The sequence below is a fragment of the Lithobates pipiens genome, unplaced genomic scaffold (assembly GCF_037356315.1).
Source record: "Lithobates pipiens isolate NorthernLeopardFrog02 unplaced genomic scaffold, aLitPip1_a1.2 Scaffold_13, whole genome shotgun sequence".
NCBI classification, from domain to species: domain Eukaryota; kingdom Metazoa; phylum Chordata; class Amphibia; order Anura; family Ranidae; genus Lithobates; species Lithobates pipiens.
Window position 1 is genome coordinate 201,890,754 of NW_027507718.1, and position 27,294 is coordinate 201,918,047.

General features: G+C 39.8%; 1 protein-coding gene across 3 annotated transcripts in view; it reads right to left on the minus strand.

The window, feature by feature from the left end:
* The window catches only part of EPHA5 (EPH receptor A5), a 512,956-nt gene that overhangs the window by 172,376 nt on the left and 313,286 nt on the right, over positions 1-27,294 (minus strand). For all 3 annotated transcript variants that reach the window (XM_077476128.1, XM_077476127.1, XM_077476126.1), the window contains exons 4-5: positions 18,136-18,291; positions 11,773-12,108 (exon numbers count right to left, since the gene is read on the minus strand). In XM_077476128.1, the coding sequence (XP_077332254.1) occupies positions 11,773-12,108; positions 18,136-18,291 (492 nt within the window). The remainder of the gene's footprint in view (positions 1-11,772; positions 12,109-18,135; positions 18,292-27,294) is intronic.

Sequence of the window (27,294 nt, forward strand, 5' to 3'; positions counted from 1 at the left end):
TAGTTGCCGGAGAGGAATAAAAATGAATACTAAAGAGAGTTACTTGAGTGACAGCTCTGAGTCTGCTGGGGCTTCTGACATTACATCCAAGATGGCGGAGCCTAGACATGCATTCCCATAATGAGAAGATTGTTTTTCAAATGGACTGGTGACATTGTCATTTTGAAAGGAGCAATACAACCCCCTAAAATAACCTATTTATTTAGGCTCACTTACTTTGTCTATGAATGAAACTTCAGCTTTAGAAAAAAAAAAAAAAGAAGTAAGCACTGCCAAAAGTTCCAGATATTACTTTTTTTCCAATAAAAGTCAGGGGACAATCAAGGGATCAGCCAACATGATTTGTGCTTGTAATCACACTGGAAGAAATACCATTAATGATCCAGTTAATTTCTAGTCCATTTATATTGATTTTAATTCCAAGCTCTTATGAAATGAGCATTTTTTGACCCACCCCAAAATGTGTTGAACACTCTTCTGATTGGTCCCCTGACCTTTATTGGAATACAGTCGTACCTGGATTGTTTAGAAGTGGTGTGGTATTTCAGTTTACATTTTTGTTTCATCACATTACAAGCCAAGGAGATCATGGAGATCACCTGGAGTGCAGAAGTTACCTGCCCAGGAACCAGTTAACCTACATCAACAGCATTAAAAAAAAGATAACCTTATGAGCCTAGTGTTATTTTTCAATTTTTCCTTAATCATTTCAGCTTTAGTGTCAAGGGTCAGGGGTCAACGATTACACCAAACCCAGTTGAGCATACCTTTGTTTACTTCCACATTCGTCAGCAAAACCTTTGTATGGTTTTACGTAAATCTCACCATGCACCTTACATTCTGACTGAATAATCACCTTTAGATCTACCAACAACTATGTTAGTCCCAAGGGCTTCCCTGATTACCTATATATTATATCGTTTTGGTAAATCGAGATTGTACAAAGACTGTACAGTCAGGTTGTACCATTTATGGCGAGAATAAGGGCATTGTTGTGAATGCTAGCAAATTGGGGAACACCACAAGGCAAACCTACCTTAAATTACCTTGCTGATTAATAAACATAATAGAAATGATCTTTGTGATATAAATAACTATGTGAAGTAGCATTGCTACTGGGGGCAACAGAAAGAGTTGGTCCACATATTTTTATGTAAATTTTACTACATTAAATTCACTGTGTCACTTTTATCCCTGTCTAGCAGCTAATTAGAGTAGTGTACTCAAAGCAATTTTAATTAACACATACAATCATGATGTGGGAGTTCATGCTGTTGATATTACTGCTGTGCATAAGTACAGTTATTAAAAAAAAAATGTTTGTGTAATCCTGAAAATATCTGAATAATTCAAATTATTTATTTATTGATTTATGGCTCATGCGCATGGCCTCAAAAACACACTTCATTTTTATCTGTATAGCTTTTTTCTTTGGTACTAGGCTCCGGTCTATTGTTTTTTTATTGGCCGATGCACACAGCTGCTCAAGGATCAGTAAACTTGCACTGTGTTCAGATCAACAAAATCAAAATGAAAAAAATGGTGTCCGTTGTCCTGCATATGAATCATATTTTACACTGTACATGTGTACAAAATATGTGTTTTGACATTCGTACAGTACAAATGTAGCCTTTTAGCCTGCTCAGGGCCAACACGTAAATATAAATAATATGTCATCAGATTGATTACACACTATTGAATTAACCTGTTGGCCCTCAGTGGCCATCTGCATCCTAGCAACCAATAGGGTATTTTTGCGTTGTGCTCTGCGTGTGTGTAAATATTAGCAAAAACATTACATACAGGGATGTTGATTTACTAAGGGTAAATTTATTGTGCACTGCAAGTGCATTTGCTCTAGATCTGAGGCAAAGCTCTGCTGGTTTCTATAATCCAATTGTAGTGCACAGTATATTTTCCTTTAGTAAATCAACCCCATAGAGTGTACGTAAGGGCTCCTGCGCTGTATATGAAATGGAAAAAAATAACACCTGACTGGGTGCTGCAAACACCTTATGCATTTACACTCTCATATAGATATAAAATTAATATAAAAAATTGATGTTGCTGTGCAACTTACCTCTGACACTGTGTGAGTAGTTTTAACCTTTTAATAAAATTGACAACTTTTAATCTACTACACTCGCTGATTTTATCCATGGAGCAACCTTTATGGACGGTGGTGACGCTATAGGAGTCTGAAGCTGTCTCCCTGACCCCCAGTGCTTTTCCCAGAGGCTATATACGCTGTATACCTTACAGCAGTAAGGTAATTACCTGGTGTGCCTAGTGAACACGCGGATATCACTTGAGTGGAGAGATTATCGCACTACGAATGCACGATTCCACCATACAGCTTCATTGTGTTTTGTGACAGCCTCACTGCATTATCCACTATTGGACTATTATATCTGTCACTTTGAATAATAGCACTACTGGTTTATATATTGATGTCTACTTGTTATAAGTGATACCATATGCACATTAGCACTTTATTTTTTTTTGATCACTGGTTTTTACACCATAGTATGAGTGACACTTTTTTGTTTACACATTGCTCTCTTGGTCTACTAATTTATTTAATCTGTGATATTTTCTGTAATTTATTAATTTTCGTTAGACAGACATATTATGCACTTGAGCACTTTATTTAAAATTTATTTATCTGTTATAAGTTTTTTACACTATTTAAATAAGGATATATTCCTGTGGGACATCCCCTTTTTATTCACCTTTTGTGGGAGCGCAACATCAATTTTTAATATTAACCCCATAGAGTGTATGGACAAGATTTTACATAGGAACTTATTCACTCCTTGGTTATTTCCTACCTTGACTACTGCAACTCCCTCCCCAGTCTATCATGAACGCTGCTGCCAGGCTAATACACTTTACTAACCAATCCGTGACTGCTGCCCATTTCTGCCAATCTCTCCACTGGCTTTCCCTGCTACACTGTATAAAATTCTAAATATACAAGGCCATCCACAACATCGCCCCCCAGATAAGTCACCAATCTAATATACAGATATCACCCAAATCATCCTCTCAGCTCCTCCCAGGACCTCCTTCTCGCTGTTACCTCCTCCCATGCTCGCCTTCAAGACTTCTCCAGAGCCTCTCCCATCCTCTGCAACTCCCTGCCCCAGTATGTCTGGTCAGCTCCTACAGTGTCCACCTTTAAGCGATCCTTGAAAACTCACTTATTCACGGAAGCCTACCCCACACCCAACAACTGTCCCTGAGCCACCCCCATCAAATCATTCCCTACATTTATTTCCTTTTGTACCACCACCCCCTCCCATTAGAATGTAGGCGCTATGAGGAGGGCCCTCCTATTCCTTCTGTATTGAATTGTATTGTAATTGTGCTGTCCCCCTTTTTATTGTAAAGCACTGCATAAACTGTTGGTGCTATATAAATCCTGTATAACAATATCATATAATAATAGGATCTTACTGTCAAGCAAGATCCTACGTAAAAGAATACAGGCATGTCCACAAGCCTAATTATGCCCCATATTAATTTAGTGTTACCATATTATTACCTAGAACCATTCACATTCGTATATGTCCCACCCCCACAGTTGCTTCCATTTTAATGTTCCCTGCACACTCATACAAACACTAGGGTAATTTTGAGTAGTATTTTTTACAAATCCAAAATCCAGAACCTGAAGACAAGTGCTCCAACCACATAGCTATGCAGGCATTCATGTGCATTTCATTAAGGCAGCCTATTCACTTTAACCACTTAAGGACTGGAAGACTTGCCCCCATAATGGCCAGGCCATTTTTTGCTAGACGGCACTGCATCGTTTTAACTGACAATTACGCGGTCCTGCCACGCTGTACCCAAACAAAATTGATGTTCTTTTTTTTCCCACAAATAGAACTTTCTTTTGGTGGTATTTAAACACCTCTGTGGTTTTTATTTTTTGCGCTATAAACAAAAAAATAGCGACAATTTTGAAAAAATATATATTTTTTTACTTTTTGATATAATAACTATCCCACAAAATAAAAAAAAAAAAAAGTTTACAGTTTAGACCAATATGTATGTTTTTATTATTATTATTTTTTTTACTAGTACTAGACTGTGATCTGCAATTTTTTGTGGTACTGCAACATTGTGGCTGACAAATCGGACACTTTTGAAACCTTTTTGGTATACAGAGATCAGAGCTAAAAATAGCCGCTGATTACTGCATACCTCCTATACAGCTACAGCGATTCGCACAGGGAAGCCAACCTGCCACTGTCTAATGACGGCGGCTGATTGGCAAGTAGTTAAATGTGCAAAAAAAAAAACAATGGGGGAGACTTACTAAAACTGGTACACTTAGTATCTGGTGCAGCTGGTGCAGCTGTAGCCAATCAGCTTCTAACTTCATCTTGTTCAATTAAACCTTGATTAAAAAAACCTGGAAGCTGATTGGTTTCTATGCAGAGCTGCACCAGATTTTGCACTCTCCAGTAACGTTAGTAAACTTTACATGTACTTTTTTTGAAGGGCAACACAACACTGCAAAGAACAGTGTTTTAAAATCTCTAAACTGCAGTGTGGTGAAGGCCTGTTGCTTTTGTTTATACTGTATGTGTCATTTATCACATGCCATTTAGAATGAATGGCAACATATTGCAATGTATAGGCACGGGGAGGTTGATTTACTAAAGGTAAATATATTGTGCACTGCAAGTGCAGTTGCTCTAGATCTGAGGGGAAGCTCTGCTGGTTCCTATCATTCAACCATTTGTAAACAAACTTTTTTATTTTCCTTGCATATTCTCCTTAGATCTAGACAGCAACTGCACTTGCGGTGAACAGGCACAAATAGCCTTTAGTAAATCCACCCCGGTGTTCCAGCACATTAAAATTCAGGTATTCACCAGCATTGCCACAAGTGAATAAGTGCGGTTCCATTCTTGTGATCTTTGTCACAGCAAAATGAAATAAAAATGTTGATATCTGCCACCCTTTCTGTAAATGTGCCCTGTTTTTGAAAAAATATATATTTTAAGTTAACAAAAAGTAAAAATGTTCTTGAGAATATAGAAAAAAGAATCAGTAATTTTGTATGCCTAATGTTAACAGGAAGGGCCATGCTTCCAGGTAAAGCATGTGGATCTAATACATAAGGGTTCCTTAGGGGTGGGACTCAGCAAGGTACAGATTAAACTGAACATGTAATGTAAATGGTAATGATTACTCTAAAGACAGCAGTAATATACAAAGCTGTGGGTCCTAATTTAATCCCTTGCTGCCCATGTAATGCATATGGTCTAGAGATCATTACTAGAGACCAAGAGCTGTCTATGACTTTGAAAGGGGGGGGGGGTCTTATCAGTTACAGCATTTTCCCCTATTTACATGCAGTGTAATCAATGAAAGAACTTCTCTCAATGGAGAATAGGGCAGGGAGGGGAAGTCCCTGTCGGATCATCTTTCGTGCAGCTGACCCTGAAGACCCATAGCTGTTAACCCCCACAGCCAGGGCCATCCTTACCACTGGGCAAAAGGTGCAGCTGCCCAGGGCCCAGTCATTGTTGGGTGGACCCAAAGAAGCTGCCCCTTTAATCCCCCAGTGCCCGCCAGGGTTTTATTTCAGCTGGAGTTCAGCCACCTCCGACACTGCTGTGGAATAAGCATGCTAGTAGAGAGCTGAGTGACAGTAAGACAAGTGCATCAGTCTTCTGCTTCTGTTTTCACTGTCCAATTTCAGGCTGGAGAAGGGACAAACCTATAGGTGTTACTGAACTATAGCATAAAAACAGGTCTCCTGCCTTGCCAGACAGGTCTGTGCTGTGTAGCAGAGCTGTGCACATCTCAGTGCAGGATGGACAGAATTACAAATATGTTGGTAGACATAACAGTTCTCTTGTATGCATACGTGAATTAAAGGAGCTGTAAAGCCAGAAGTTTTTTTTTATCTTAGCGCATCCTATGCATTAAAATAAAACACTTTCTGTGTGTAGCAGCCTCCCCAGCACTCCTTAATACTTACCTAAACCCCCTCTCTGTCCAGCAATGTCCACGAGTCCCTCAGTTGTCCCTGACTCTCCCTCCTGATTGGCTGAGGCACAGTAGCGGCGCCATTGACTCCCGCAGCTGTAAATCAAAGTCAGTTAGTCAATCAGGAAAGCGAGGGAGCTGGGCCAAATGGTAGCTCTGTGTATGAATGGACACAGGGAGCTATGACTTGGCTCGAGTGCCCCCTTAGCAAGCTCCTTTCTGTGGGAGCACTCAACAGGAGGGAGGGGCCAGGAGCACTGAAGAGGGATCCAAAAAGAGGAGGATCCAGGCTGCCCTATGCAAAGCCACTGCACATAGGAGGTAAGTATACCATGTTTGTTATTTAAAAAAAAAAACAACAAAAAAAAACTTTACAATCACTTTAAGTAGGTATATATAAATGATTATATAGAATTAATAATAATTAATACGGTTCACACTAACTGCATTATACAACTGTGGAGTTCTGCTGCCTTGTTTGTTGGGCATATACAATTTGACACTACTTATTCAAGAGTGACTTGCCACTAACTGAATGAATACATAAAATAAGTAAAAGCACAATGTTCTGTTCTGTTCTTTATTACTCCATTTTTTTGTCTTCTTCTGAAGCAGCTCAACAAATGTAGAAAATCGTGGGTCTATTCAGGCGGTGCATTATTTAGAGTAATACAAGTTGTTTTTTCACAGAATAACAGTGGCATACATTTGCTGCTACATTATGAAAAATATTGCGATCGCCTTTCCTTGCAGCTCAATAAACTCTTTTTTACATGAGAAACATATATCTCTTTTTTGTTGTCGATTTATTGTTCTTTTCCTCAGCTAGATAAAGAAATACAACACAGGCGTGCATGATCAAAGGCGCTGACTGAAAAGCCATTCAAAAAAGTCTCAGGATGTTTTCACAATGGATTACATCCTTTCATTAATCTAGGCATTTTCTAAGGGCTAATAAACTCAGGGAAGGCAACAATTACCAACCAGGGAGCTATAAATAAAGCTATAAAGCATTCATCTGATTCATAATTCATCTGATAGCAGACATTCGGCCATATGCACTGCAATGATGTCACTGCCCAGGCACAGCTTGCCTTTACTGGGAAAGTAGATTTGGGTATCGTAATTGGCAACATTTGGCTTGTGTGTTTTTAAACATCCTCAAAATATTAATTTCAGGACTGTGTAATAAAAATACTGTATATACATATTTTAATTTAGTGGATTAATTTGCAACAATGTGCTTTATATAAAGTCCCACCTCCTTGAGCCTTCTTCTGTCATAGGCATTCTTGGGGATTGGGCTGCTGCCTTTTCTGTGTGACCTTAAGGTCATTTCAGTATGTAGACTTGGATAAAAAGGAAGGTGTGCGCCGTGTCAAGAGAAATGGGACTTCTAAACTCTGGTTCATGGATCTTTATTAACCACTAGTCGTCCGCGATATAGACGAAAGACGGCTGCAGCGAGGACACCAATTGCCGGGAGGCCGTCCCAATCATAGCGGCCGCTTACAGCGCGATCGGCGTGTCCAATGAGAGATGATCTTATATGTAAACATATGAGATCATCTCTCATCACCGGCTCTCCCTCCTCACACAGAGACAGCGTGTGAGGAGGGAGAGATAAACAGCTGTAGGGGCCATGAGTAAAAAAAAAAGGGAAAATAAAGTGCCCGGAGTAAATGTCAGTGCCATCTGTCCCCACTGCCATCTGTCCCCACTGCCCCCTGTTCCCAGTGCCACCTGTCCCCAGTGCCATCTGTCCTCAGTGCCACCTGTCAGTGCCATCTGTCCCCAGTGCCACCTGTTGTCAGTGCCACCTGTCCCCAGTGCCACCTGTCAGTGCCATTTGTCCCCAGTGCCACCTGTCAGTGCCATTTGTCCCCAGTGCCACATATAAGTGCCATCTGTCATCAGTGTCACATCAGTGCCACATAGTGCTATCTGTCATCAGTGCCATATCAGTGTCACGTGTCATCAGTGCCACATATTAGTGCCATCTGTCATCAGTGCCACGTATCAGTGCCATCTGTCATCAGTGCCACCTGTCAGTGTCATGTGCCATCTGTTATCAGTATCACATGTCATCAATGGCACGTATTAGTGCCATCTGTCATCAGTGTCAAGTGTCATCAGTGCCACGTATTAGTGCCATCTGTCATCAGTGCCACGTATTAGTGCCATCTGTCATCAGTGCCACATCTTTTTTCATTTATAGCGCAAAAATAAAAAACCCAGAGGTGATCAAATACCACCAAAAGAAAGCTCTATTTGTGGGAAAAAAAGGACAAAAATTTATTTGGGTACAGTGTTACATAACTGAGTAATTGTCATTCAAAGTGTGAGAGCACCGAAAGCTGAAAATTGGTCTGGTCACAAGGGGGGTTTAAGTGCCCAGTTGTCAAGTGGTTAAAAAATAGCAACATGTACATCAAGCCAAGGCATTTCAAGGGAACAGACTCCCCCTTCTTCAGGGCTGTTGCTGCATTATTTTTGGTGGGAACAATTCCCATGAGTGGTTATGTTGTATCAAGGATCCTGAATGGCAGGAATTCCGGCTTTTGTTGTATAGGCAGCATTCCTTGTCTGTTCACCCGAAACTCGCTGGCTTGATGTACATATTGCAAATTTTTAATACAGCTCCATGAATCAGGTTTTAGAAGTCACATTTCTCTGGACACCAGGTGTGCCTTCCTTTTCATCCAAATCATTTTTTTTTATAAGACACTCTAGTAGCCAAAGTATGGACATAGGTGAGTTAAAGCGGTGTTCCAGCCGCAACTTTTTTTTTAAGTCAGCAGCTACAAACACTGTAGCTGCTGACTTTTAATAAGGACACTTACTTGTCCTGCAAGCCCGCAATGTCGCCCCCCCCCTCCCCCCGAGGCCGATCCTTCCATCAGAGCAGCTGCCCACACTGCCACCGCAACGAAGGGAAACAAGCAGTGGAACCTTGCGGCTTCCCTGCTCATTTCCTACTGTGCATGCGTGAGTCACACAGTGTTTTGTGAATAGCCCTGTCGTTTTCTGGGACACACACATGTCCCATAAGACAATGGGGCAGCTCGCCGAAGAGGAGGAAGCACTGCGGAATTGGAAGAGGCAGATTAGGAAGACTGCCTAGCAACAGGAGTTTCTGGTAAGTAAAACATTATTTTTTCCAATTTTTTTTTTTTTTTTTTTTGAGAATGTTAATGGATTTTTTTATTTTAGGGTAGACCTCTGCTTTAATTTACTAAAGGTAAACAGTCTGGTCACTTTGCAAAGGAAGTTGCACTGTGCAAGGGAAGGTTATGTCCATCATACAGTTATGTGCAAGCAAAAATGCATTCTTGTTCTTTATTCTTTACAAAGGGAAATTTAACCCCATTCATTAAGCTCTGGGAAAAATAATAATAATACATCTCTGCAATACTACTCAAACCCTCCTGTCTCTCCAACATTCACACTAATTTATACCGCAGTCCAGAAAATGAATTAGGAAGGCTAATTAGACTCTTTGAGATATCAAAGGAAATGTGCATCTGACAGTTCTGTATTTAAACCACGACAGTTTGTTTTTCTTGCACCTAGTATAGATTTAACATTATATTTCACAAACCTAAAGGTAGCAAACAAGAGAATTTAGTTGTTAAGGTTTACTTTAAAGGCTTACCAATGCTAAGAACTGCATAAAGATAGGCTTTTCTTTCAATCTGCCCTTGCAGAATGCAACTTCACTTGCAAAGTGAACAATCTATCAGTCTTTAATGTATCCACTCACTCTCTCAACCTTATCCCTGCTGAATATATTAGCAATGGGCAGGCTGACATGATCATTATTGGGCAGAAATATTTGTACAGCAATTTCTTTTACTCAATTTCAGTCAGTGGGGACGGACCGAACATGCGCACCAAGATGAAGACATTTTCACCAGAAAGGCTGCGTGGCACTAGACAGTAGACATGTGCAGAGTGAAATATTTCATTTGGGAATTTCGTTTTTGTCCGAAAAATAAATTTATTTAGTTACTCCCTAAATTTGTTTTTATTTATTTACTTTTTCGTTCAAAAATTGCATTCATCCGAAAATCCACATGAATTACGGTCGAATCTGTCTTTGAAGGTTCATGGTGTCTGTCGAATGTATAAAGAAGATTCGACGGAGCTGCTAAACTCTATATAGCCTATAGGCGGAGCATTTGACTCTGGAAATGTATGATTGCAGCGTCGTACAATTTCGATGCTCCGTCGAATATTATTATAAACGTGTGTGTTTTTCGCTGCTTTGTCAAATCTCCGTAGTTCATGTTGAATGAATGGTCTAAGTCTCACAGTGTCAGGTGTCAGATAGTGAGTGACTGATAATAACAAATATGGCGGCAACCCATTGTGAGAGTGACATGGAGGCATTGGAGGACGTTCCTGGGCCATCCACAAGTGTTTCTGTATATATATTATATACTCGTTCAAACAGAAACTGGTGGACTGGTGATAGCGATCACTGATCAGACAGTTAACAAGATTCTATAATAATAAATCCCCCCCACAACACAGGCAGCCTCTGAGGCTATCACAACGACACTAACAGCAACACTAGTATCACTATAAGGTTCTCACACTAACACAATAGCAGTAGATTATTAGGAAAAAGCTAAGTTGAACTGTAGCTTGCTTCACTATTGTTCTGCTGCTGTGCTTATGCTTAATAATAATTTGGGTTCTCTGACAAGTGATAATTCAAATGGACCAGCTAAGATTGACTGTCTTCTGAAATGATTCAGCGTGTGTGTCTCTCTCTGCTAGCAATCGTAAGTGAAAGTAAGTTGGCTGTACGTGTGTACTTAGTTCTAGCTATTTTACTGCTCCTCCTCTTTGGTTACAATCAGCCAATAACATTCATCATCATCATTCTTTTAATTTTACTTCCCCCACCCAATTCCAGAATCTTTTCTCTCTGTCAAATCTTTTCGTTCTGTCGAATCTTTTCTCTCTATGTCAAATCTTTTCTCGATATAATCTTGGACTAATAGAGGTAAGGTTAGGCACATTCGACCACAGGTTCTATAGACGCAGATTGTTATTGTCAGAGTCACTTCGAACCTCCTATTATATATATCGAACTGTTCTAACAACGAAAACGAAAATAAAGCATTTATTTATGTCGGATCTTTTGTTTTTCGGATTCTGCACTTTCATTATCGTTTGTCAAAACGAAAACTAAAATACCTGAAATTCGGACGAAAATGCATTCAGACAAAAACTAATGCACATGTCTACTAGACAGGGTTAAACAGTGAAGATCACCTGATCAAAGAGGAAGGTAAGTATTTTCTCTGGTGGGATGCACTAAGAGGGGTTGGGAGTGTGATCAAAGGATAGTTGATGTCCTTTAAAAAAGACATTTAAATTTAATAATATCTGTTGAAATATTTTTCTCCTGTTTCCATGGGCAATTTTGAGAAGGACATTGCATATTCTGAAGATTGCATTGATTAATCTTCCATACACCTCTGTTCAGATAGGACACAGATAGAAATGTAGTTACCGGAAATACTGAACATGCTAATATATTTACATGGTGTTTACAATACACATTCATTCTCAAAACCAAAATTACATTTAAAAGCAACAGCCAATCCAGCAGGAAAAAACAAAATGAAACCTAACAATAAAATAAATACTTTTTCAGCATTTCAGCAATAGAGTTGAAAATCCATTAAGGCATTTTATTTAGTTTTGCCATGCTTTGCCTTGTACAATATATCAGATCACACTTACCAGCCTGGTTGGTGGTGACATTTACAGAGACATGCTGCCTAGATCCTGGGCTCAGCTCAGACACGCCGTTCTCAGCCTCAATTTCAAAGGTGTAATTTGTGTGTGCCTGCAGATCTATTACCATTACAGTCGTGTTTCTCAGGCCGCTTTGCTGAGGTACATAGCGGACATGTATTCCACATTCCTCACATACGCTGGAAATGGAGTTACACTTCTTGCATACAATATTGTAATAGACATCTTTCCTTCCACCCGTGTCTGCAGGGAACATCCATTCCAAAAACACACTTGTTTCATTGATGTTGGATATAGCATTTCGTGGAGCTGATGGTGGCCCTGGTGTTATGGATAAAAAACAAATTGATTTATGTAAATATAGCAGAAATATTAATTCGTACATATGCTGCATGTTAACAGTTGCAATGTGCGAAGGTAATACAAGACCAATAGCATCATGTGCTGTAAGGCAAGGGTCATGTGTTAAAGAGGATGTCTATTGGTTTTCTACATATTTTATTTGTTTATCATGATCAGGAGTAAAAAATTACTTTATAAAGGAATTATCTATGATCCACATACTGTCATATTGCACAACCAAAAAGGAGACATTTTTTTTCCTGGTCCAGCAGTTGAGCTTTCTGTGCCACCTCTCAAACTTCAGCATATTCTTCAGGGTCCATGAGCATCAGTCATAATCTATCATTTCTTCAAACAAATCTGGACTAATCCACAATGGAAGTCTATGAGCGGGGGAAATGTAAATAGACAAACTTCCATTTACAAACCCTTACACACAAGTCTTTTCATGTCTGCAGAAAAAAATGAAAAGGGTTGTGTCCTATTTCGTATTTGTGTACTTAAACAAATGTAAATTTATGAAAGATAAGAGTCGCACTGCAATGTTAGCTCATCCAGTCTTTTTATTCCATTATCGACAAAGCAGCTGCTAAGGTCACCACCCAGAAGAACCACACTTGCCTAATACATTTCACTACACTGGCCTTGATCACATTGGAGCCAGTACTCGGATTTTCCATTCATGACAGGAAGTGAAGGACTGGAGTGGTGGTATGGATTCTGGTATGGTTGTAAAAGTATGTTGTCCATTTACGTCCATTCTGCTCACTTTCATTTTTAGCCATGAAACCAATTTTTTGTTTATACTTTTGTCCACTATTTTCTTCAAAAACGACAGAAAGGAAAAAGAAAAAAGAGACATGCGAACAACGGATTTATACTGATATAAACTAAACTGAAGATAGCTGTATCAACTGATGTAAAAAGATTCTGTTTTCATGAAGGAACTGATGATGCTTGTGTGAAAGAACCCTTAGACAATAGGGTTTATTTACTAATCATTTGAGAATATTCACTGAGTAAAGACTATATTCATCTTGAATACCCAATCATGTGTTGATGAATAAAAATAAATAAAGCATATACGGTAAACAGGAATGTGCTTGTCACATATTTGGATAACTGATTTAGATCTTCACAGTGTAGAGTTTAGGAAATCAGCCCCATTGAATCAGCATTATCACCATTGTCAACTGAGCAGGGTGGTGATCCAGAAAGCAATAACCATGAACCAAGAATAGTACTATGATATCCCAGGATGTGTAGGGTGACAGGTGTATGTAAATCACAAGACTGACTGTACATAATTACATATCCTTTAGCAGGTAAAACAGGAAACATATATATTTGAACTGTGTAATAGGGATGAGCTTCGAGTTCGAGTCGAACTCATGTTCGACTCTAACATTGCCTGTTCGCCTGTTCACCCAATGAGTGTTCTCTTTATTAGCCGACAATTCATTCATTCATTGATAAAAAAAAAAAAAAGCATGGGGGTTCCCCTAAATTCAATTACCAGGCCCTTCAGGTCTGGTATGGATATTAAGGGGAACCCTGCATCAAATAAAAAAAAAAAATTACATGGGGGTCCCCCTAAAAATCAATTTCAGACCCTTTATCCGAGCACGCAACCTGGCAGGCCGCAGGAAAAGAGGGGGGGACGAGAGAGCGGCCCCCTCTCCCTCCTGAACCGTACCAGGCCACATGCCCTCAACATTGGGAGGATGCTTTGGGGGTCTGTGACCCCTCAAAGCACCATGTCCCCATGTTGATGGGGACAAGGGCCTCATCCCCACAACCCTGAGCGGTGGTTGTGGGGGTCTGCGGGCTGGGGGCTTATCAGAATCTGGAAGCCCCCTTTAACAAGGGGACCCCCAGATCCCTCCCCCCCTGTTTGAAATGGTAAGGGGGTACAAAAGTACCCCTACCATTTCACAAAGAAAGTGTAAAAATGGTTAAATAAGACAACACACACTTTTGAAAACGTCAGCGCTGGGATCCCCGCAGTGTCCCTGCAGTGGAGACAGAAGACGGATGTATGGACAGCGCTGGACTGAGAGATCCCCCGTCGCTGGATATGATCATCCATCGCTGGACCCTGGAGATCCGTCGCTGGATAGCAAGAGTGGATTAGCAACGCTGGAATCTTTTTTTAATTTTTTTTATTTTTAATAAAGGAATTTTTCAAAAGTGTGTTTGTCTTATTTAACCATTTTTACACTTTCTTTGTGAAATGGTAGGGGTACTTTTGTACCCCCTTACCTTACCATTTCAAACAGGGGGGGATGGGATCTGGGGGTCCCCTTGTTAAAGGGGGCTTCCAGATTCTGATAAGCCCCCCCGCCCGCAGACCCCCACAACCAGCGCTCAGGGTTGTGGGGATGAGGCCCTTGTCCCCATCAACATGGGGACATGGTGCTTTGAGGGGTCACAGACCCCCAAAGCATCCTCCCAATGTTGAGGGCATGTGGCCTGGTACGGTTCAGGAGGGAGGGGGGGCCGCTCTCTCGTCCCCTTCTCTTTTCCTGTGGCCTGCCAGGTTGCATGCTCGGATAAAGGGTCTGGTATGGATATTTAGGGGGACCCCCACGTCATTTTTTTTTTATTTGACACGGGGTTCCCCTTAATATCCATAATCAATGAATGAATGAATTTTCGGCTAATACAGAGAACACTCATTGAGTGTTCTCTGTATTACGGGGAGCCGACAATATAGCCGCAAGTGATTTTAAAAGACTTTTTTTCCTGCACAAATGACACTTTGTTATAGCCAAATGATAGCTACAGTGTGGCCATCCAATTCTGGGAAGATCTCTATTGACGCCCTCCCAGAACCCCTCCCCCGGTGCAATATTTGATTGCTGGTGTCCTTCAGACATAGCTGATCACAGATTGGGGTAAAGAGCCAATCACAGCCGTTCTTTACCACATGACCAGCTGTGTCCAATTACAGCTGATCACATTATAAATGCATTCGCCAGTTATAGGCATTCCTTTCCTGACGCTGTGACAGTGCAAAGTGGTAAAAGGGACTTCTGCACTGATAATTAGGGCACTGATGATCAGTGCATCCCCAACAGTGCCGACTATCAGTACCCATCAGTGCTGCCTATCAGTGCCAATCAGTGCTTCCAATCAATGCCCATCAGTGCTGTCAATCAATGCTGCCCATCAGTGCTGCCAACCGAAGCCTCCTCATCAGTGCTGCTTATCAGTGCCACCTATCAGTGCCCTTAGAGCCGCATGTTAGTGCCCATCAGTGCAATCTTTTAATGCCCACCAGTGCCGCCAATCATGTTATCAGTGCCACCTATTAGTTCCCATCAGAGCCGCCCATCAGTTCTGCCTATCAGTGCCCATCAGTGCTGCACATCAGCACAGCTTCATCAGTGCCTCTTCATTAGTGCTCACCAGTGCCGCCTCATCCTCCGCCCTGCTGACCCCGTCCTATGTCTCACTGACCCCATCCTCTGATCAATTGACCACATATGTGGCACTTGGACTAATCATGTTTCATGGACTGACTGGAAAGCCACAGCTGTTCACTGTGAATGGTTGCAGCTTCCTCATCAGACCCTTAGACAAGAATGGTATACTGCGGATGGGGTGGGACCAGGCAGGTACTGGCCATCGGTACAACCGGGAGTTTCCCGATGGGCTGATGGCTCAGTGGGCTGGTTTCAACGACCGCCTATTTTGCCTATTGCATCATTTCTCAACTAGGGAGGTCCGCGGCAATCTACCCATCAATTACCGACAGCTGCCGCCTGATGGGTAGATCGAGATTTAACTAGCATGCAGAGTAGCGCAGGAAACGTCTGTGATAAGTTCTCTCTCATGTCACGCTGTTCCCTGGTGGCCCCTCCTCTCTTCTCTTCCATCCCCATTTGCTTGTGACATTATCTGGGATGGACGAGAAGAGAGGAGGGGCCTATGGGGAGCAGCGTGACATGAGAGAGAACTTATCACAGATGCTTCCTGCGCTACTCTGCATTTGAAGCAAAGGGCTAGTAAACAATGTGCCCCATGTATCCTGATGTGCCCATGTACCCTGATGTGTCTCATGTATCCTGATGTGCCCCATGTACTCTGATGCGCCCGTGTACCCCGATGTGCCCCATGTGTTTTGATGTGCCATGTGCCTTAGGTGTTGTGCCTCAATGTCCTGATGTACTGTGCTCTGATGTGACACATGCCCTGTCCTGATGTGCCATGTGTCCTGTCATATACCCTGATGTGCCATGTGTCCTGTACCCTGAAGTTCCATGTGTCCTGTCCTGTACCCTGATGTACCATGTGCCCTGTACCCTGATGTGCCATGTGTCCTGTACCATGATGTGGCCTGTTGTGCTGTACCATGATGTGGCCTGTTGTGCTGTACCCTGATGTACTGTGCCCTGATGTGCTGTGCTCTAATGTGCATTTTACCCTGATGTGCTGTGCCCTGATGTGCACTGTCCCAGTCCAGCCCTGGGTGAGACAAATTTAGATTGGGGGGGGGGGGGGGCTGATTTTAGCCTTGCCTAGGATAGTGCAAAACCAAAATACACCATTGGTTATAACACCTGTAAAAAATGTTTTCATTATCTGTTTCCCATAGGGATATTTTCCTTCATTTTCTGTCCTATAGAGGAAATCCCTCCCCCAAAGTATAGGAATCCCTTGTTGTCACCAGGGTGACCAGAACTGGAAGATTTCCCCTCTGTTCCTATTCTGGTGCAATGCAACATTTTTAATTGTCCTTCACTCTCAATAATAACAGTGAACAAGAATAATAGAGAGGGTGAATCTCCCTAACGTGGGCAGAGGCAACATAGATAGATGTTCTAATTATTCTCCATTCTATTCTATTCTAAAACTAGCCTTTAGGTGTACTCTAAGGGATAAGTTTACCTTCATAACCTGTTACCTGTTACCTATATTCGTATAATATGATATGAATGCACTGGCCTCGCACCTCCTGTCCCCCCCCCCCCCCCCCATGTTGTGACAGCTCTGCCCATCCGGCCATGTCACTCATTCACAGCTCTGTGAATGGAAAACGACAAGGTTTGGCAGCCTTTGCGGCTGTCGTCTTGTAGTTTTCCATGAACTACCATGGTGATGTGAGTGCTGTGGTAGTTCCCTCATTCTTCCTGTCCTATGAGGTATGAGGAAGCCGATACAAGGATAGATCTGCAGGAGACCAGAATGGTACCAGCGGTCTGCTGATCGCTGGTGCAATGCTTTACAGGCTCCTGCAACAAAAAATAATAAATACACCTTTTTTTACCTGCAAAAAATTTGCATTTATTATTTTTTGTGAAAAGGTAAACTTATAATTTAAGTTTAATACTCCAAACCTGAACATTGTTTCAAGCAATAAATTGGTTTCCTACTTATATAATAAATCAAGCAATGATAATCATTTTAGATCCAGCTAAAGAAAACAAATAAAAATGCAATAAGGGTAGTAGACTAAAACACTGTAAAGATTGATTAACTATAATTGAATATGTTAAAATATCTTCTAAAAAGCTTATATATGCACATTTGTGACACATATGTGAAGTTTTGCCATTTGACAGGAAGTACATCTTTAATACTGCATATTTTTCTTTTTCATTTTTGTGATAAATAACAGAAATAATGGTTATGTTTGTATAGTGCAGCTCTTTTCTATATGCACACTTCACATAAAACAAACCAATAACTAACCATATGTAAAATAATCATATATCAGAAATATGTGCTCCAAATAAAATACAATTTTATTTCCAATTCATGGTTATTTTACATATGGTTTGGTTAATGATTTGTTTTATGTGAAGTGTCCATATAGAAAAGTGCTGCACTACACAAGTGCAAATATATGAGAATGTGACTGGGGTGGTAGAAGCTTTTCATTTACATAAAATGTTTGTACTGATTGGATAGAACACATATAATATGATAGTAGTTCAATGGGCATTGTTGATTATTTTAGAAATAATGGTTATGTTTGATTCAGGAATATTGCAGTCTTACTTGTACAAGCCATTGTATATGGGTCAGACTCCCTCCTATAGTAGCGATCCTCACACACACAAGACGTTGATGCTTCCTGATGAGCATAACTGTGGGGTGGGCACTTGCTGCACGACTGACTCTGAGGGGAAGACTTGAAAAATCCTGAACGACATGCTGCAAAACAAACAAAATACACAGACTTACTTAAACATTTTGTACACCTTTTTATATTTGTGTAAAAAAGTCATAGATTAATACACTTATGGAATATAGATATGGTTATCATTAAAGTGCATGTCCAGTCCAAAACTTTTTTTTTTTTTTTTGGATAGAGCTTTGGTTAGCGTGGGAAAGGATTAGATCCCTCTACCAGGTCCCTACTGCTATCTGGGGTTCCATTAGTAAAATGTACTGTCACTTACTGTTCCAGCGACAAGTAATGAGGGAAAATCTCCAAAAGCAATAGAAAGACAGAATAAATGCTTTTATTTGGGGAAGGCTTGAACCTCTTTGTTAATTTCTGTGTGTATACCTGTTAAATATGTTCTCTCACTTTCTGTCTAGATAAATTGTAGTCGGCAGCAATGGAGACACTTTAACATATAAAATAGTTTAGGTAATATAAAAATGCATTTAAACTACTACCTACCTAATTTACCTCATTAAAGACCTCCAACCACAACTGTATGAGTGGAGGGTGATGGGAGCAGACTATGGGGGTTATTTACGAAAGGCAAATCCACTTTGCACTGAAAGTGCACTTGGAAGTGCAGTCTCTTTAAATCTAAGAGGTAGATCTGAAATGAGTAGAAGCTCTGCTGATTTTATCATCCAATCATGTGTAAGCTAAAATGCTGTTTTTTTTATTTCCTTGCATGTCCTCCTCGGATCTACAGCGACTTTACTTCCAAGTGCACTTGCAGTGCAAAGTGGATTTGTCTTTAGTAAATACTGTAACCCCCTATGTCTATGTTTACACTTTCCTTTAAAGGATCAGTCAGCAAAAAGAACATTTCTAACACAGAATGAAAAGTCTGTACTGGTTGCAACCAAAGGATTCATGTAAGTATACCTCTAACTTAAGGAGGATATTGTTTTTTTTGGGTGGAATAGGTAGAAAGGATACCTGAGCTTAATGAGAAAGTACCAACATCTTTTAAGATCGAATGCTATTATGCTGATTTCATCTGGATGACGTATCAGTAGTCAACAGCAAAAAAGGAAAAATAAAGACAAGAACTATAGGCCAAAGATGACAAACACGTTTAACTATGTCTCAATGGAGTTGTTGCAAAGATACATGCAATACTGGGCTTCTTTTTATTCCATATCCTCTAAAAAAAATGATAAGGTTATGAATGATAAATATTGTATAAAGTTTACATAGGTTTGCCCACAACTTATTACATTTCATAAATCAAAACTTGGATTTAACAAATACAGTATCATTTATAAATGTTCTTGTGATAAACTTTATTTTTCTTGGTGTGTGGTTAGGCCTTGCTAACGTAGAATAAACCTGCTTTGACTTTGGGGACACATTGGGGTTTTAGGTAATTTTTCTAAGGATAAGAAATAATATTCCTGTTTAAAAAGTTACACATATTGTATTACAATAAAATATCATTTATGGTGTAAGGGTACTGGGTAAAAGAAAACTATACTGTTCATATTTTACTTTCTTCTTTTTTTAAACGAATGCAGGTGAAATCTGAAATAAAATTGCTATACTGTTAAAAAATTTGGTTTAAGTGATGGAGTATGCATAATTATATAGCTATTAGTGTACTTTCCAGTTTTTTTAGATAGTATGCATGGAGCATATTGAGTTAAACATAGCTCATACCAAGCAATGCATTTGTGTTAATGAGCCCATTCATCAATGGATACCAGCCTGGTTTGTGCAAGCATTTTTTAATCTGTTTGGCATTTTGTTGGAACACAAACATTTTAACAATAAACAATAATAATTCATCTGTCAACATTAAATCAAACTGTTTGACTTGAAGAGGAGTACAATCTAGGTTATATCCATGCCCCTTTGTGAAGATGTCAAATTCCTCCACAATGGATGTAGTACTCTAAGGGCTCTTGATAAAAAAAATAAGGGCTGTTGGCATATACATCAAACTATGTGTTTTCTTGATCATAGATTTGCTTAAACTATTTAATGAAGTAATCTGTGTTCTCACTTGGGTGATTCAAATTTGCACCCTGTCTTAGAGACACCCTATGAGTAAGGGCATGACAGGGTGTCATTGACACTAAAATTGAAGGGGAATCTCTCTGATGGGGAAACAGAAAACCATAAAAACCTGACAGCAGTTCTAATGGTTCCTCATTCCTTGTTCCTTATCTTAAAGTAGACTTTAAACAGAATGTTTACTGTGAAAGCTGTGCCCAAAGTAAGTAAGCAGATGGCAAAGAACTAGTCCTTATTTTCCCATTATCTTGCCTTGTTCTGCCATGTGTGGATGTAGCCAACTTGGTAGAGGCAGGACTTTTCTTCCTTATGCCAGAGCTGCCCTCCCGATAACAAGTGATTTGATTACTTCTGGGAAAATATTCCAGAAGAGGTGTGAAAAGAACATATTTACAAAATGAATGAATCAAGGAAGCAAGGAGAACCCAAAAAAGAGCAGTGTAGTGGCATCACTAAATCTAAATTCAAAACATGAGAGAATAAGGCTGGCCAAACACAGTGCAATTTTCCTTCCTGCAGCCACAGGTTGCAGGAAAGAAATTTGCTGACAAGGAAATCCCTCCCGCAGAGACATTGGGAGTTATTTAGTAAAGGAAATTCCACTTTGCACTGCAAGTGCACTTGAAAGTGCACTGAAAGTGAACTTGGAAGTAAAATTGCTGTAGATCAGAGGGAGATATGCAAAGAAAATAAAAAAACAGCATTTTAGCTTGCACATGATTGGATGATAAAATCAGCAGAGCTTCCACTCATTTCAGATCTGTCCCTTAGATTTAGAACGACTGCACTTCCAATTGCACTTTCAAGTGCACTTGCAGTTCAAAGTGGATTTGTAATTCGTAAATAGCCCCCATTGTCTGTTGAACCGGCCAAGAGTCGAACTGTGTATGGCTGGCCTAACTGTCACTGACAGCAGTGCCTTAGACAATCCCATGCCACAGATGACGAGCTATGAGGTGCAAGGCACAGAAAGTGCAAAACAATTTTTAGGGGGAATTCAAGCCAAAACAAAAATCTCTCAGTGTTTCTGCAAAATTAAAGTTTCTGGATGTTTTCTATAAGATACCAATTTTTTACTTTTTAAATTCAGGTCCACTATAAGAGACCTCTTTTTGCTTTGCAAAGTTAGTTGTCCACTAAATCTCTGAAATCTAGTTCATATTTTGGAGGTAGCATTTACATAAGAATTAAACAGACTGATATAAAGGAAACTTTGTATCCCTTATCAAAATATCTTGCTTGACATTGCATATACGTGCCAATGGACTGGTCAAAAATAATTTTAATTTTAAAAAACTGTTGTACCGCCTGAAAGATTTTGAGACTATAAGTAAGTTTATGTAAGCATGTCAAAGGACTTTATTTTGTAGATGGGGGTCAAATTAAACTAAGACGTGTTGTTGCAGTTTTAAATGGCCACAAATGTTTTGCAAATGCCAACTACTACCAGGTTTTCCTGTAATTTGTTTTGATTTCATAACCAAACCTTCTATGAATTAAAAAGTAAGATATTGAAACAAATTACTGTTTTTTTTTTTAGTTTCTAGCTGATATACCAGCTCCAGTTTGGCATATTTGCTAGTTCTTGGAATGAACATCCCAACACCCATGACATCTAAGCCTACTACATTTTCGAAGAAACATCAGCAGTAAACACAGGTAAAGCAGTAGATGAGCTGGATTTTTACTTTCTGTCCCTATAGACTTAGGGGTTTATTTACAAAAGGCAAATAGACTGTGCACTTTGCAAAGTGCAGTTGCATTCTGCAAGGGCAGTTGCTCTAGAGTCTAGTGAATGAGGTAAAGCGTCACTTTGCAAAGAACACCCAATCATGGGCAAGGAAAATGAAAAGAAACTGCATTTTTGCTTGCACACGATTGGATGATGGAAATCAGCAGAGCTTCTGCTCTTTTACTAAGCTCTGGAGCAAATGCTCTTGCAGAGTGCAACAATATATTTGCCTTTAGTAAATCAACTCCCAATTGTCTTGTACTCCTTCTACCAGAATCTATTGGATACCTTAGTATAAAACATAGATGTCATATCCACAAGTTGCATTGAGTCAGGGGACAGAGGGGCTGAAAGAGACAGTTTGCCCACATCAGTGCACTTAGAATTTACAACTAGTAGACAAACGGTCACCTTACTCTAGAAATTCATTTTTACATGTACAGACCATTAGAGAATTTTGAAGCAGAGGTCCGCCGAAAAAAAATATTAAAAGCCAGCAGCTAGAAATACTGCTGCTGCTGACTTTTAATATATGGACATTTAGGTGTCCAGGGAGCCCGCAATGTGGGCAGCCGAAGCCGATATGTGCTTCGGCTCTCGGCTGCTGCCGCCGCCATACTTGGTAAGGGAACCAGGAAGTGAAGCCGTGTGGCTTCACTTCCTGGTTCCCTACTGTGCATGCAGTCGTGCTGCATGTCCTCACTGGTCCCTGCTGTCTTCTGTTTTCCAGAAGACAGCGGGGGAGGACAGAGTAGGCGCTGGAAGTGGCGTAGGTCACTGCGAACGCCGCGGTGATCTATGCCAGGAAGTGGGAACAAATACCTGTACACTAGAAGGGGGGAAGATTCCAAAAAGTAGAAGTTCCATTTTTGGGCGGAACTCCACTTTAACTACATTATACAGGCATACCCCACGCAATGTTTTTTTTTTACTAAAGCTGAAAAGTGCAAAATCAGGCTCACTTCTGCATAGAAACCAATGAGCTTCCAGGTTTTATTACCAAATATTAATTGAACAAGCTGCAGTTAGAAGCTCATTGGTTTCTATGCAGAAGTGAGACGGATTTTGCACTTTCCAGCTTTAGTAAATAAACCCCATTGTGTACTTAAAAGTGGGGTATGCCTGTACTTTCTTCCGTCAACAAAATGTACAGATACATACATATAAGAGCCACTTAGTTAGGGCACTGGTCAAGGCGCCAGTTTATAAACCTTCATTACACATAGGAATGTATTAATGATAGGAATATTTTGTGTTATTGGCTGTATGCTGTCAAAATGTTGTCCAAAGTGAAGCACTCCACTGATTTTGTGCCCTTTTTGCTCCCTTGGTATTAGTGCCTGCAGTGGTCCTTATCACTGCTTGGGAGAAGTGTACTGGAGCCTTATAATTTGACTGATATCCTTCAGGTATGGACTGATCCTCAGTTCTTTATTATAGATTTATAGTTTATTTTCTTTGATGGTTTTATCATTTCTTTAGTTAAAACAAAAATCTGTGTCTTAGTAAGAGGTACTTTTCACTGTATTTATTTTCTATTATGTATTCTTAGCTGAAGGCTAGATGCAAAACATGTTTAACAGCCCCGTACTTCACTGACAGCTCACATTCAGTCCGGATTATGAAGGCAGCGGTGCTAAAGATTACTGCAAGAAAACAATCAGTAGCTTTATGAGTTGAAACGAGCGCACAAAAGAGACTTCTCACAGAGACAATTCTCGTAGTTTAATAAAGTACTGGAAGGCTGGAAACATGGCTGAGAATATTGATGGGGAGCAGAATGCACATCTTCAGCTCAAGATAAAGAATATCAATACCGTAGCTAACAAGCATCCCCAGTCTTTAATGACCTCTGAATTTTACATACCTAGAGTAAAATAAACATCCTTTTTTTTTTCTTTTAATGAATTCATAAAACAAAGTCTCTGTACTGGAAGCAGACAATATTTTCAAATCCAGTCATCTAAGTGTCATCAAATTATAATATTAATAATGTGAATATCAGCAGAGAAAGCCTGAAACCACACCAATGTCTATTATTTCCCATAGGCCTTTTGTAGAAAAACCTGTGGAGAGTATAAGCTAGCTGACAGCTTTCTCAATGTACATTGTGAACCAGACATGCCCTCTATTCAATACATTTCCTCCAGCTGTAATTTATATGTATGATAGCTCTGACAGATTTCAGCAAAGACCTGTACCTTGCCGGTTCTTTTGTTCCGCACCAGACAAAGCTCCTTCTGTGATCAGAATAAAGATTGTTGCGCTTCTTCCAATTAAGAATTTCTCTTTAATCCAGATGGCCTCTCCATTGCAAGCCATGTCTGTATATTTAAATGGACTAATTAAGTGCACATAAGGCTAATTCATAAATGTGGTATCCTATAATTACTCACACCCTAGATTAAAGAAAAGATCACTAAAGTGTTTGAGCATGGGATTTGTAGGTTAAGGGTTTTACAATGAAATATGAGAGTTACAAAAACCTACGTCAAAAAGTTCATCTACCATTCCATGAAAGTAATTGCTGTTCCGATACAGAATGAGATTTAAATATGCTACAATTCAATTAATCAAGCTGTTCAACATTATGCAGCTGTTACGTAGCGCAAATATGTAAATAATGCCACTGAACATGCTAAATGTCTATGTGCACAATGTGTTATGCTGGCTATTTACTCTAAATCCATATCTATAAACTAGGTGGACTTTCCACATACACAAAAGAGATTTAAAAATAACAAGACTGATGTCTGAGGGATGTCTTGATATGACTCCGGTTGGAACAGAAGCGCAGTGTATTCTTACTTGAATCTTAGTGTTCTTGTGTATTTCTTCCATATTTGTGTGGTAATTCAGCATAAAACATTTTTATTTTTCCCCTGCAAGAGTTTCCTGTAATAAAGACCAATCATTGCTGCTCCGTGTCCTTGTGCAGGGTGACTGGTCTTGTTTACACTTTGTTTACAGCTCTTTCGTTTCTGTATGCAAGCTATAGTAGGTGTGCCGCCTGCTGGGTGCCTCCCTCGGCTGTGCTCTCTACACAGGCTATGGGCAGTACAGTGATGATGTCACACTACCTTTACAAACCACAACCATATTTGAATCAAACCTTTCGTGTCCAGAGTTTAGATTTAAGTTATGCATAAATAAGAGACTTGGTAAGGACTCTTTTCATGTCTGGGAGCCCATTCCCTCTTACATGGTTTGTTTCTTGAGTTGGTTAGGTGCTATAAATGGTAGTAGGTTTGACAGTTCAGGTGGATACCACAGCAAGCAAAAATGTGATATGTAAAGGCTGTGTACACAAACTATCATACCTTGAGGTCAAAAGACAATTCTGTGAGACTGCATGTACCAGAAAGAGTAACTAAGTGCTAATGTATTTAGCCTGATTCATTAAAGCACATGTACAGGAGCAGGAATGAAGCTACATTTTAGGCTTGCACATGTACCCACATAAAATTTATGTGATCCCTAAACCTATAGCTGATCATACATAGCTATGATGGTACAATACAGGTTTTCTGTGCCACTTTTTTCCACGTTTGCTGTGCCACCAAATTTTCCAAGTAAAGACGCTGTATTATATCTGTCGCACATCCTACAGGCTTGCCCACAGTTCTTGCTGGGTGCTGTAGGTAATTTATGACTGGTACCACCATACTTTAAAAAGGAGATAGGAATCAACTTGTGATGCCTACTGCTTTATCTGAAAAAAGGACAATGGGAGGAAATCAATAAAGCTGCTGTATCACTTCTCTGTCATTAATCCCTCTTGTTAATGTTTTACAGCATATGTATGGGAATTTATTACTAGACATTGGGTGGACATGGCTGGGATACAGACAGCAGTAAAAAAAAAAAAAAAAAAATCAGAGGAGTAAAGACTTTTTTATTCGTTTAACTGCTAAACAAACTTTTGGGAGCAATCCCATACTAAAACATGATAGAAAGAAATGTTTCCTGGTAACTTATCAATCGGTGTGACTAAAATAAACCCATGTCCTGTTGCTAAATGTACTTTAGTCAAGAAAAAAAATCCTTAACTCGTGTTACTTTGTACCAGATATGTGCTCCAGATGTCCATGAATTAGTGCTTAAAATTCCCCTACGTCTATTCTTAACAGAAAACATAAGTTCAAATTGTGTTTGAGTATTTAGATTCAGTTAGAGTGTGAATTCCAGAGGGGGTATTTCTACTTCTACTCTGTGGCATATGTTCTCCTATCAGTGATGATACAGTGAATGATAAAGGGCCCGTGGTGTAAAGGCCAACTCTCATATTTCAACATTAATAAAGCACTGGTTGGATCTGCTTTAATTCAAATCTTAATTACTCAAAGACACGAAGGCAAAAATCCATATTGAAGACACTTTGGCGCATGTCCACCAAAGATGTAGAAGTGAATAATTTTCTCTTCAGTCCCTCCAACAGGTGGGCGAGACGCCGGGGAAAAGCTTAGATAAGTATGTTGGACTATAGTACCAGTGCTGCAGAAGATTAAGGTGGGATGCAACTTAGAATTTTTTGTTAGTAAATAAATATATATATATATATATATATATATATATATATATATATATATAAACGTTCATTGCCCACAGTGAAAATTCAGCACTGTTCCTCACTTGCTAAATGCAGTGTATAATGAGTGTATAATGAGTGTAAGGGTGCTGGTTTTAGTCACCATGGGAGAGCAGGGCAGGAATCTTGAAATTACTGGCATGTGGTGTCAAGTGATCTGTGAGGTCTCATGATCAATCATAGGGGTATTAATGAATGCCTTGTAGTGACACCCATCAGCAGCTTATCTGGCCACTTGTGTCATAGTGGATGTAACCAGCATTTCTTCACTTTGCATGCTTTAAAAGGTGTTCATGTAGGGGTAATAAGGAAGGGATCTGGATCTCTTGGGAGATATTGCTGATTATGGAGGTGAAGGATAGAAGGACTACACTTGCAACTCAAAGGTGGATGACACACAATTGTAACTTGGGGCTCTTCTATTACTTTATGTCCCAAGTATGTTTGGGTATAATGGCATATTGTGCCATACCATGCATACTATTATATTAGCATTGCGTTTATAAATATATTTATATAAACATACCATGACAGTAAAGCAAAAGTATATTGTTTTTTTGCATTGGATGTTTTACCACAATTTTGCTGAAGAAACGAAATAAAACTTATAAATAAATTAAAAAAAAGAAGAAAATAAGGAAAACACCTATAGTT